General features: G+C 36.6%; 1 protein-coding gene across 2 annotated transcripts; it reads right to left on the minus strand.

Moving 5' to 3' along the window:
- Positions 1-1,448: 1,448 nt before the first annotated feature.
- On the minus strand, positions 1,449-12,812 carry LOC142630745 (serine/threonine-protein kinase GRIK1-like). 2 transcript variants are annotated; one of them, XM_075804785.1, is made up of 6 exons: positions 12,302-12,812; positions 11,892-12,110; positions 11,288-11,629; positions 10,608-10,682; positions 10,456-10,500; positions 1,449-1,579 (listed from the first exon to the last, which is right to left on the minus strand). In XM_075804785.1, the coding sequence occupies exons 3-6, from the start codon at positions 11,600-11,602 to the stop codon at positions 1,559-1,561; spliced, it is 456 nt and encodes a 151-aa protein (XP_075660900.1). In that variant the 5' UTR covers positions 11,603-11,629; positions 11,892-12,110; positions 12,302-12,812; the 3' UTR covers positions 1,449-1,558. The 2 variants fall into 2 exon arrangements, with proteins under 2 accessions (XP_075660900.1, XP_075660899.1); XM_075804784.1 differs by lacking the exon at positions 1,449-1,579 and adding an exon at positions 10,210-10,291 and having other exon boundaries at positions 11,892-12,079.
- Positions 12,813-13,339: the final 527 nt, after the last annotated feature.

Raw genomic sequence — 13,339 nt, forward strand, 5'->3', positions numbered from 1 at the left:
TAGAAGGCTGACCATCATTTTGATGTCTCTTTCGACATTAGGGAGTAGGAGGGGGAGGAGCTTGTTGTTGTATGGTTGGCCGGCCGTCGGGCAGGAACCGGTTAGCAATCATGTTGAGGCGGACCACCATTTCTTCACCAGGGTTTTCGACCTCGGCCCTTGAAGAGTCGACTGATTTCGCTTCTACTTGCTTAGCAACATGGACTCCTTTAGGGGGTTGCTCAACTAGTATATGCTCGGCATGACTGTGAAAAATCGTATCGGCAGATCCATCTCTCATTGGTACTAAGGAGCCCACTCTGATTAATCGGGGACCGAGGTCTCGAGCTTCACCTACTGTCAGACTTGGTGGTATGAGCCCTCGGTGCCGGACGTCGATGTAGGATAGTAGGGGACTACCAACAGTTAGGGCCTACCTAGGGTCTTGGTAACTTGTATACACAAGAGTGCACCCGAGGATGAGATGGGAAGCCCTCAATTGGCCGTCGTATTGCACAAAGATTTTTGACTTGAGTAAAAAGTTCAGGTCCTGCACATGTACTGTGTTGACGTTTGGTTTGAACTTTTTGCCGTTGGCATCACCGAAAATAAAAATTATAACTATATAAAAAAATAATGAAGTAATTACAAATGAATAGTAAAGTAATGTATGATAAATTAAATTTGATATGAACGGTATCGACCAATATCTCGGGGTGAAATTGGGTAAGTGAGCTCATTAGCGTGGCAATTACAGCTCACCCATACAAACTCTCCAACAGAGTTTCTGTTAGAATCAAGGAGGCATGATATTAGCCACACCCGAGTATCTTTAACTTTTATATAATATCCTGACCTCTCCTTACCACATAAAATGTACATGTAGTTTATATCATGGTGGTCTAAATGCAGCCTGTATAAGTTGTTTAACCGACTAACATAGCTCACTACTCGGTAGAAATTTGGTGGAAGTTGGTCAGCGCACAGTTCGTAAAACCTAAGTGTCCTAAGTATTAAGGGATCTATGGGGAACCTAACTCCCCCACTAAAGTAGCCATCAAAGGAAAAAAAATACTACTTGAGGGCGCCGCTCAAGGGTGATGTTCTCTTCGTAATAGTATGCTACATTTACATCGGGAGGGATGCCAAAACTAGCCAAAACAGTATGCTACTTGTCATTACATTTATTTCAAAACTTAACTATTGTCTTGTCTTCTATTAATGATTGACGGTTCACATCCCCGAGGAACAACTCACAGAGTGACGTAAGTCCTTGATTCATCCTCGAGCGCGAAGAACGAATCAAGCGAGGCTATTGTACGGCATATGGCAAGGGGCCCATTTTTCCCCTGGCCTAAATTCGGTTGGGCCTATGAACAGTACCTGGCCATGGATCTCACCGTTCCTCATGATTGACCTTAAGTGGCCCAAAGACATTTACCCATCATATGTGAATTTTATGCACGGCTAGATGGTCTTCATAATCAGTTTTAAATGTACCTATGTTGCTCAGTTAAGCCTCGGCATGCCAGGAGTGCCTTAGGGGACTCCGTTGCCGAGCAGCTTTCGGCGGCCATCATTAGTCCCAACATCCCAGCTCCTATTCCCAACAAAGCATATTATTTGTCAGGAATAATCAAATTATGCCCCACCCACACGAGTGGTGCTAGAGGGCAATCATGACTCTGTCCATTATCCTCAAGATATAAATATTAGAAGAGAAGATGAAATGGGGGTTAGACATTTGGGAGTTAAGACTGAGAGAGTAGCCAAGCATACGAAAGAGAGCTTTCAAAGGGAGAGAGAGAAACTAGCTTTTGTACTAGACACTTGAACGAGCCCGCCCAGGAACTGCCCATTGTAGGATACTCAAGGCCCACTAAACAAGTAAATTGTGAGCCCAAATACTAGATCCAACCTATATTGGAGATTTGAGTACACACAATAGTGATTGATCTTTAGTTTTCTAGAAATTTTGCAAGTATGGAGGATATAAGAAGAAGATGTAATTTAATGGTGGATTTGTAGCTAAACTTTATTTAATTGAGAAAAAAGCCACTTATAGCATCTAACTATCCGACAATATAGACTCAACTCCCAATAGTAATGAATGAAACAAAACCATATTCATACAAAGCCAACCCACCCAATATAGGAAAATGCGAATCAATCAAACACCATATTGCTTCTACAGTTGTGATTCACACCATCCTCATCATGTAAACAAACCCAAGTTCCTAAATTATTTTATCAACTCCACTGCGAGGAATGCCACCAACACATCTGCCGATCCAATGCCTCTGTCTTGAACTCCAAGAAAATTATCAATTGGTTTCTGTTTGGTTAGTGAGAAATGGTGGTGGTGTTCTGCTAAATGCTAAGAACGTTGAGGAAGAACGAAATTTTAGGGATTGAGGTTTAATTTGGTTAAAAGATATTGGTGAAGGTTGTGTACAGAGATCAACTTGGAAAAGGATTTGAGAGGCGATTGATTGGTAAAGCTTGTTGGTTCTTTTTTTTTTTTCCTAAAACTTTTTCTTGGTCAAATCTTGATTTAATTTTAAATTTCTTTATCTTTCTCAAATCTTGTCAATTCTTTTAAACGATTTTTGTAAATTGATTTCTTGTTTGTAATGAAATTAAAGTGGAAAAGATTTTGGGCGTAGAAGATTGCGGTTTGTTCATCCAAGAATCACTATTCTAATAAAATTTGAAAAGAAAGAACAAAATTATTTTATTTTATTTTAGTTTATTAGATTTGTGAGATGTATTTGATATCATTGGGCCAACTAACACATGTGATAAACTTTTTTTTTTTTTTTTAGAGAGTTTTAACCTATGGCATCCGCTCTTGATGATAGATCTTTATCATCAAACCAAGATACAAATTAGTTTTTAGTGTAGGCAGGGATTGAACTCCAGATCTCTTAGGCGACACTTAATGGATATATCAACACTAACATAGACAAATGGGTCCTTTTTCTTTTTTTCTTTTTTTCTTTTTTGCCCCCTCAAAAATGACACCTAACATCAGGGGAGCATATCAAAATTTTAAGAAATATATTAAAAATTATTCCAAAATTTAATAATTTATTTTTAGCGAAACTCCTTTTTTATCCCTCTATTTTGGAGTTGTTTTCAATTTGATCCTAATACTTTGAAAATTTTCTACTTGGTCCTTGAGCTGTTCAAAATGTTTTAAATACTGAAAAAAAAAGTAAATAAAAATATTGCAACATTTATAAAGTGCTGTGATACACACTGACATTAAATATATGCCTCAAGCCAGAATGAATCAGGTGAGATTCAAAGTCTATAGAACAGAAAATTATATGTGCTGAATTCGCTAATTGAATCGTAAGTCTCATAATATCGAATGAAGTAATCATAAGTACGAGAAGGATGGCACTGAAATCAAACTATAATGGCTTTAATTTTTCTTTTGTATGGAAATTTTCCAGGGTGGTAGATTCTCAATCGACCAATTCAAGTAATTTGAACCTCACAAGTCACAACTAATAACATTGAGCAGTATGGATAAATGATGTGCTTGAATCAACCAAAATAGAGCTCCAAAGAGCAAATTGATCCAACCGACCAATAAGGTATCTCCCAATCAATCCATAAAGAACCCATTGAACCGCAAACCTCATAACGAAAGGCAAATCAATCAAATCTACTAAATGGAAAATTCATTAACATTCAAGATTGCATTAGGATTTAGAACTATCAAAAACAGATGAAAACTATTTAACATCAAGTTATTTATATTTGGCCGGTAGCTTCATCACCTCCACTGCTAGGAATGCCATCAACACATACGCCGACTACGCCTCCTAACGTTAATGTCTAGGTTAACGAACATTAACGTTCAGTTGGTTTAACCAAAGTTAATCCGAATCATCAGATGAACGCTCTTCAGGAAACTGAACACAAACACGCCTCCAAGGCTCTTTTTAGGTTGTTTACAATCTCAGTCATTGAGGGGCGATTTCGACCCTCCGAATTTACACAATCTACTGCTAGGTACCCAACATATGCCACTGCCTCTATTTCAAATGGGGTAGGTGGTGGTACTTTTGGGTCCAAAACCTTCTGAATTTCATCTTGGGCAATGTATGGCACTGCAAAATCAACTATATTCCGTGGCACACCGTTTTCATTGCGATGTATTGCTTCATACCCGGTCAACATTTCTAGCAATACCACTCCAAAGCCGTACACATCACTTTTTTTTGTCAATTGTTGAAGTCTATAGTACTCAGGGTCCATGTAACCAACAGTGCCTACCGCAAGAAGCAAAAGGTGTGACTCCTCATCCATGGGGGCCATCAAAGATAGGCCAAAATCAGTCACCTTGGCAGTCCATGTGGCATCTAATAATATGTTAGACGACTTGACATCGCGGTGTATGATTGGTGGAACTGCATATACGTGTAGGTACTCAATGCCTCTAGCTACGTCTAGTGCCACTCTAATCCGGGCAACCCATGACATTAGAGGAGTACTTTGAAGCTTATGAAGATGGTCATGAAGGCTACCATTTCTCATGTAATCATAGACCAATATACGCTCATTATCATCCTCAAAAAATCCCAATAAGCAAACAAGATTCTTGTGACTAAGGCAGGACAAAGCTTCACTTAGGAAAGCATTGTCATGGTACTTGCAATCGTTCACATATGATTTTGAAATTTCAGCACGCTTAATAGCCAATACTCGGCCATTATTTAAAGTGGCACGGTAGATTGAGCCAAAGCTACCTGTTCCAATCTTGTGATCTTCTGAGAAGTTGTTGGTGGCTTCAAGTAGCATTTGCAAAGGAAATTCTTTCTTACCCACAATTCCTATCAAGTCTTTGAAGCTTGTTGTTCGGAGTGTGTGTCTAGGAATTATTTGAATTGTCTTATCATTTTTGGAATAGTTTGTTCGTGACTTGGCTGTGGAAAACAATGACAAAATGGGCTTTTTTTTGGAATGAGAGAATTTCGGAGCTATTCCATTAGATTCTGCACTATTACTGCTCTTCCACTTACGAAACGCAAACAAGTCTTTGAAGGTAACTTTTCGAATTGGGTGTATGGGGCTTGCTGATATTGAAGGATCAGTGGGAATTATTTCATAATTTTCAGAATTACTACTGTCTGATTGAGACCTGGCTGGTGGGAAGAATGACATTATGGAATTAGAATAAAGAGCTAATTTTGGAGGTATTTCGTTGGATTCTGAACTAGCATCAGTTTCAGTGTCAGAGTTGTAGGCTGGGAAGAGTGATGCAATGGAAAGCTGCTTAGAGAAGTTTGGAATTGGGTTTGTTGTTCCATTCCTCATCCAACTGCCAGGGTCTGAGCTGTTGTTGGCAACAAATTCTGCAACCAAAAATATCAAAATATGATTAGAAAATATTTAATTCTCATTTAATTAGCAGAAGAAGTTAAAACTTTGTTTTTATAATCTAAAAACAAGAGTAATCAAACTGGTTACAGTGTAACCAATAAGCATGTGGCAAACACTACAATTACTAAATAACAAAAAGTGTACACTATATGACCTGTAGCATAGGAAACTATAACAATTAAGCTACTTTCGTTTATGCACTGTACAAGAAATTCAGCAGAATGCTTACTGCTTTGTTTCAATTCTTTGACACTCACCCTCATGGAGTATGGGAGCATCGATTTGATCACAACCATCTTAGAGAAAAGCGTTAAAAATACCAACAAGAAGTAGCTTTATATTACAGTCCCAACTTGTACCTTGTCCCTCATGGCAATCTATTTCTATCTGTTTAATTTATTCATGAAAAACTGGATCGAACCCATATGAAGGGCTGCCAGATTGTCACTTAATAACAAAGTTGGTTGAGAAGGAGAGACATTGTGGTGCGAACACCAGAATTTTGATCAGAGCATTGCATTTATTGTGATTATAGTATTTATTTCTGATTTCAGCATTTTCAGTTATTTCTTTAAAAAAAAATAGAATTAAGAAATTCATAAATCATTGGTAAAACATATATACTATCATCTTCTTGCAAAGAAATTAATAAGAAAAAAAAAATTAATTTCAATTATCTCAAGAGAAGATTAAGAGCATCCATATCAACTCATGCAATAATATTTGTCTATTTTTAGCACAAGAACTTACTTCTTCTATTTTACTTACCCACTTTTCAAAAATTCTCATATCAAATTATTTATTCCAAACTCTATTTCATTAAAATATCTAATAGATTCTATGTGAGTTACCCACCATTTGGAAGTTCCTCAACATAATGCTTTATAAATGTGATTATGATAAGTAGAGTACTAGAATGTACATTGTGATTTGTAGACCTAGCATCCATAACACAAGTATCTCTTTCATATGCATGTCCATTAACCACTATTTCAGAAAATATCAAATGCCTCTATTCACAACTGAAATTAGGACTAAGAAAGTTCTGCCAAAAAGGAAAATTACCTGCCATAAAAGTGGAGTGAGTGGCTGGCTGAATTACATTGTTGGCCATGTGTTCTTTACTAGCAAAATCAAAATTGACTGACTGAATTTGAGTTCCCAGCATAGCCAAGGATTGTTGGCATTGTTCTGTTGATGGATCCTCTCCCATCCATCAATGAAGTGTACTCCTTATTGATTCAAGAAGAAAGGGAATGCAGTGTGGAAAAAAATTTAGATCCTCATATGGAATCAACAACCCTAGTTACTAAGGTATCTTCTTCTGCAGGAAACAACAATAACAAGAACTCTAAGGGGAAAAACAATTCCACTTGCAATCACTGTGGAATGATGGGTCACACTGTTGAGAAGTGTTACAAGATCTATGGCTACCCTCCTAGCTTCAAGCCAAAGGGAAAGAAGTCCACTGTGGTACACCAAGTCAATCTTCAAGATGAACAAGTTGAAAAGAATTCTACTTCTGCTTCTACCTCATTTTCATTCACTAAAGAGCAATGCCAACAATCCTTGGCTATGCTGGGAACTCAAATTCAGTCAGTCAATTTTGATTTTGCTAGTAAAGAACACATGGCCAACAATGTAATTCAGCCAGCCACTCACTCCACTTTTATGGCAGGTAATTTTCCTTTTTGGCAGAACTTTCTTAGTCCTAATTTCAGTTGTGAATAGAGGCATTTGATATTTTCTGAAATAGTGGTTAATGGACATGCATATGAAAGAGATACTTGTGTTATGGATGCTAGGTCTACAAATCACAATGTACATTTTAGTACTCTACTTATCATAATCACATTTATAAAGCATTATGTTGAGGAACTTCCAAATGGTGGGTAACTCACATAGAATCTATTAGATATTTTAATGAAATAGAGTTTGGAATAAATAATTTGATATGAGAATTTTTGAAAAGTGGGTAAGTAAAATAGAAGAAGTAAGTTCTTGTGCTAAAAATAGACAAATATTATTGCATGAGTTGATATGGATGCTCTTAATCTTCTCTTGAGATAATTGAAATTAATTTTTTTTTTCTTATTAATTTCTTTGCAAGAAGATGATAGTATATATGTTTTACCAATGATTTATGAATTTCTTAATTCTATTTTTTTTTAAAGAAATAACTGAAAATGCTGAAATCAGAAATAAATACTATAATCACAATAAATGCAATGCTCTGATCAAAATTCTGGTGTTCGCACCACAATGTCTCTCCTTCTCAACCAACTTTGTTATTAAGTGACAATCTGGCAGCGCTTCATATGGGTTCGATCCAGTTTTTCATGAATAAATTAAACAGATAGAAATAGATTGCCATGAGGGACAAGGTACAAGCTGGGACTGTAATATAAAGCTACTTCTTGTTGGTATTTTTAACGCTTTTCTCTAAGATGGTTGTGATCAAATCGATGCTCCCATACTCCATGAGGGTGAGTGTCAAAGAATTGAAACAAAACAGTAAGCATTCTGCTGAATTTCTTGTACAGTGCATAAACGAAAGTAGCTTAATTGTTATAGTTTCCTATGCTACAGGTCATATAGTGTACACTTTTTGTTATTTAGTAATTGTAGTGTTTGACACATGCTTATTGGTTACACTGTAACCAGTTTGATTACTCTTGTTTTTAGATTATAAAAACAAAGTTTTAACTTCTTCTGCTAATTAAATGAGAATTAAATATTTTCTAATCATATTTTGATATTTTTGGTTGCAGAATTTGTTGCCAACAACAGCTCAGACCCTGGCAGTTGGATGAGGAATGGAACAACAAACCCAATTCCAAACTTCTCTAAGCAGCTTTCCATTGCATCACTCTTCCCAGCCTACAACTCTGACACTGAAACTGATGCTAGTTCAGAATCCAACGAAATACCTCCAAAATTAGCTCTTTATTCTAATTCCATAATGTCATTCTTCTCACCAGCCAGGTCTCAATCAGACAGTAGTAATTCTGAAAATTATGAAATAATTCCCACTGATCCTTCAATATCAGCAAGCCCCATACACCCAATCCGAAAAGTTACCTTCAAAGACTTGTTTGCGTTTCGTAAGTGGAAGAGCAGTAATAGTGCAGAATCTAATGGAATAGCTCCGAAATTCTCTCATTCCAAAAAAAAGCCCATTTTGTCATTGTTTTCCACAGCCAAGTCACGAACAAATAATTCCAAAAATGATAAGACAATTCAAATAATTCCTAGACACACACTCCTAACAACAAGCTTCAAAGACTTGATAGGAATTGTGGGTAAGAAAGAATTTCCTTTGCAAATGCTACTTGAAGCCACCAACAACTTCTCAAAAGATCACAAGATTGGAACAGGTAGCTTTGGCTCAATCTACCGTGCCACTTTAAATAATGGCCGAGTATTGGCTATTAAGCGTGCTGAAATTTCAAAATCATATGTGAACGATTGCAAGTACCATGACAATGCTTTCCTAAGTGAATTGGAAGCTTTGTCCTGCCTTAGTCACAAGAATCTTGTTTGCTTATTGGGATTTTTTGAGGATGATAATGAGCGTATATTGGTCTATGATTACATGAGAAATGGTAGCCTTCATGACCATCTTCATAAGCTTCAAAGTACTCCTCTAATGTCATGGGTTGCCCAGATTAGAGTGGCACTAGACGTAGCTAGAGGCATTGAGTACCCGCACGTATATGCAGTTCCACCAATCATACACCGCGATATCAAGTCGTCTAACATATTATTAGATGCCACATGGACTGCCAAGGTGACTGATTTTGGCCTATCTTTGATGGCCCCCATGGATGAGGAGTCACACCTTTCGCTTCTTGCGGCAGGCACTGTTGGTTACATGGACCCTGAGTACTATAGACTTCAACAATTGACAACAAAAAGTGATGTGTACGGCTTTGGAGTGGTATTGCTAGAAATGTTGACCGGGTATGAAGCAATACACCGCAATGAAAACGGTGTGCCACGGAATATAGTTGATTTTGCAGTGCCATACATTGCCCAAGATGAAATTCAGAAGGTTTTGGACCCAAAAGTACCACCACCTACCCCATTTGAAATAGAGGCAGTGGCATATGTTGGGTACCTAGCAGTAGATTGTGTAAATTCGGAGGGTCGAAATCGCCCCTCAATGACTGAGATTGTAAACAACCTAAAAAGAGCCTTGGAGGCGTGTTTGTGTTCAGTTTCCTGAAGAGCGTTCATCTGATGATTCGGATTAACTTTGGTTAAACCAACTGAACGTTAATGTTCGTTAACGCGCCCATTATCTTCCCTTGGAAAGGGGTTTGGAAGGTTAAAGCTCCTCGGCGTGTTTCCTTCTTTGTGTGGACTGCTGTATGGGATAGGATCCTTACAGGGGATAATTTGAGGGGTAGAGGATTGGATTTTGTCGATTGGTGTATCATGTGCCGCAGTAATGGGGAGACGGCAGATCATTTGTTACTACACTGTGGAAAGGCTTCTTGACTGTGGAGTTTGGTTTTTAGATCTTTTGGGTTTTCTTGGGTCTTGCCTAGATCAGTTGCGGATACTCTATTCAGTTGGTGGAATTGGCCTGGAAAGCATTCGTCTAGCATTTGGAATTTAGCTCCTTTATGCTTGATGTGGTGTCTCTGGAGGGAGCGCAATAGGAGGACGTTCGAGGACATGGAAAGCTCAGATGACCAGCTTTTGGCCTCTCTTAGTGTCACTCTGTTTGATTGGTCTAGGGCTTGGGGACTCACCTCTAGTGATTCTCTCCCTATGTTTCTTAGTTCTCTCCTGTGTACTTAGTTTATTTTCCTCTCTTCTCTTTTTTCTCTTTCTTTTCCCTTTATACTTATCTCTCTACCTTATGTTTTTTGCATAAGGTAGTGTTCTTGAATGCATATATTTTTACCTATATAAAAAAAAACATATATAACGATATGAATGAAGAGATAGACTAGCCCAAACAATTTCCTTAATCCAAATAAACAGAATAAATCACTCAATGCTACCCTTTTTTCGAACATAACATGCACACCACTCCTTTAAGCCAAAAAGAAAAGGAAAAAAGAATACCTTAATTGCATAATGCTTTCCATCTACAGTGCTTCGATATAAAACCTGTTCCACACGCAAGGAGAAATACTAAATAAAGAACAGGAAATATGCTAAAGAAATAACTACTATAAGCAAGAGATACAAAATAATGTCATCAAGATTATGCTTACCACTTTCCCATAGCTACCAGCACCAATCTTATACTCACGAACATGCTCATTGACCCTCTTATTGCCATTCTCATCCTGAAAATGCATTATAAAAAATTTAATAAGAACATTGATGCAAGTGAAAGTGTGGAATGGAGAAACTATTCTGCATGTAGAGAAAAATAAAAACACATAAGCACCTATATGAGCCCTTGCACATCCAACCAACAATAAGAAGTACTAAACTACTAACATACATAACCTTCGTCAGTATGTTAGCCTAAATCTGCAGTTTGATTGCATTATACTGAGAGAGAAAAAGAGAGCTTCTAATGTACATGAATGTCACAGTTAATTCCATGACAATGAAACATACAAAGCGTAAAAATGATGGTATATAGTTATTATTAGTTAAAATCCTAGTGGGAAACTGTTAGAACATAGCTGAGACATTCGTAATGAAATACCGCTGCATGCCTGGATCTTTAAGAAGTAATAAAAGCACAATAAAATTTTCAAAAACACAGTTGATTCAGAAAGCATACATCTTTATGCAACAAACTAACATCCTGTTGCAACCTATGGTCAACCACATTGCATTTCTATGCAGTAAGTGTCAAATAGCAATAGGTTAGTCGATGCATGTAACTTGAATGATTGTCAAATATCAATTGGCATGCAAGTAATACCAAGATTTATACCTCTGTGCGAACAACTTGATGAGTTTCCTTGACAGGAAATTGCCTGCAAACCATTCCACTTTGTTCTCTGAGCCTTAAAATCTCTTCAGAACATTTGGTGCGACCATGCGACTCAGCATCATCTCCATGATTGGTATCAGTAACATCACCATTGTATGAACAATCATCATCATCTTCTATCTCATCATCCAACAACAACTCCTGTGAATGGTTATTATTGAAGGCAGAAGGTGGTCTCGGTTGTGGTCTGGGCCTTCTACTAAAACCAAAGCAGCCGCAGCAACCCATCATTCTAGCTAAACTCTTACTCAACATGAGAAACTTGAATCTTGAAGTGGTTACCTATATATCACCAACCAAAGAAATTTATCCCCACCACCTATAAAAAAAAGACATACCCCTAAAATGAACAAACCAAAAAAATTCCATAACCCACTCCCAAAAAAAAGCTACTTTTCATCTTGAGGTAGGTTTCACAGCACAAATATTGTCAAATTAAGCAAAAACCCAAATCGGGTCTGCTAGAATTTGTTCATATCACATCATATATAAGCCGAAACCAAATAAATAAACATAGTTTGAACTTAGAGCAATGAATACAAACCTGATTTTTACAAAAGAAGGAAAGGGCTCCAAGCCCAAATCAACTTGGCTATTGCAATGGATGCCATTCAGCTAAATGAAAGAAAGAGCTTGTATTGTCGAGATTTTCCCATTTGGGATTCAAAGACAGCATCTTGATCGCTCCAGCTTATTATAACAACAAAATGCAGGTTCAAACTAGACCCTGCCCTATCCAACAACAAGTTGACCTTTTCTATTACTATTATTATAAACCAAAACAAAAAAAAAAACAATAAATTAAAGACAATAATAAAACCAAATCACATCAAATTCAACACAATTCGATAAAAAAAGACAAAAAATTTACATACAATTGTCAGACATGAAATAAATACTACGAAAATTTGAGCACATGTAAACAGTACAAAAAATCAAATTCCAATACGCTACCTTATTGTTCGGCTTGAAAGTGACTTCTTTTTTGACAAATGGTAATCAATAACCAAAATTTTCCACCGAAATGACGACTTTCAGGAGCTAAATTCAACCCCAATTAATTAATTTACTGTGGGGGAAAAAACCCTAATTTGGGTAACCAAAAATGGGGGAACAAAGAACAAGATTCTAGATTTCGTGCAAATGGGGGCTCTACACAAGAAACCCAAAAGTCAGATGGGATTTTTTTTTTTGTTCGGGGGTTTTGATTTTTTGGAGCTAGAATATGGAGGTGGTGATCTGAGAGTAAGTAGAAAGTGGAAGGTGTATTTGGGACATTTGAAAAGTTTATGAAGTGAGAGGGATCTACGCGTAACTGAGGCCAAGTCCACTTTCCAGAAGAAATAAAAGAAAGAAGAAGAAGTTCGAGGAAGTTCCTCCTGCGCTGAACAATGTTTACTGGTGTCTACACGAGCCTTTGACTCTTTTCTTAGCTTCCCTCTGTCTCTCTTCTTTTCTTTCCTTCCGCTTTGTTTTTTAATTTTTTGTCTTTACCTGATCAACTTATTTCTCAAGTCTTTTTGTCCAAGATTCTTTCACTCCTCCAATTCCATGTCTAACACGTGTATGGATAAAAATCTTATATTTTTCAAAATTTACACGTGTATGGGTACACTTCTCTTTTCCCTTATTGATAAACATTTTATAAAACATATCAATATGCTAAATTATCATTAATTTGATTAAAATATATAGTATCATATAAATTAAATAATGTAATCTTTAAGTGGTTATATGATTAATATATATATATAAAGGATTGGTTATATTGATTATATTTTTTTATGCATTTTTTATCTAATTTTTAGTAATCTCTAATCCATTAGTAACTTTTTTTATCTTAATTATTATATTTTTTAGAGAATTATTATACTTAGTAGGTTACAATTTGATTTGAAAATCTAGGGTTACAAGCAAGTTAAAAACCATGAGTTATATAGTACATGGCTTGTATTGTATATTAAATTTTGCTTATAATACTAGTTTAGATTA

The sequence above is a fragment of the Castanea sativa genome, chromosome 4 (assembly GCF_040712315.1).
Source record: "Castanea sativa cultivar Marrone di Chiusa Pesio chromosome 4, ASM4071231v1".
Taxonomy (NCBI): Eukaryota; Viridiplantae; Streptophyta; class Magnoliopsida; order Fagales; family Fagaceae; genus Castanea; species Castanea sativa.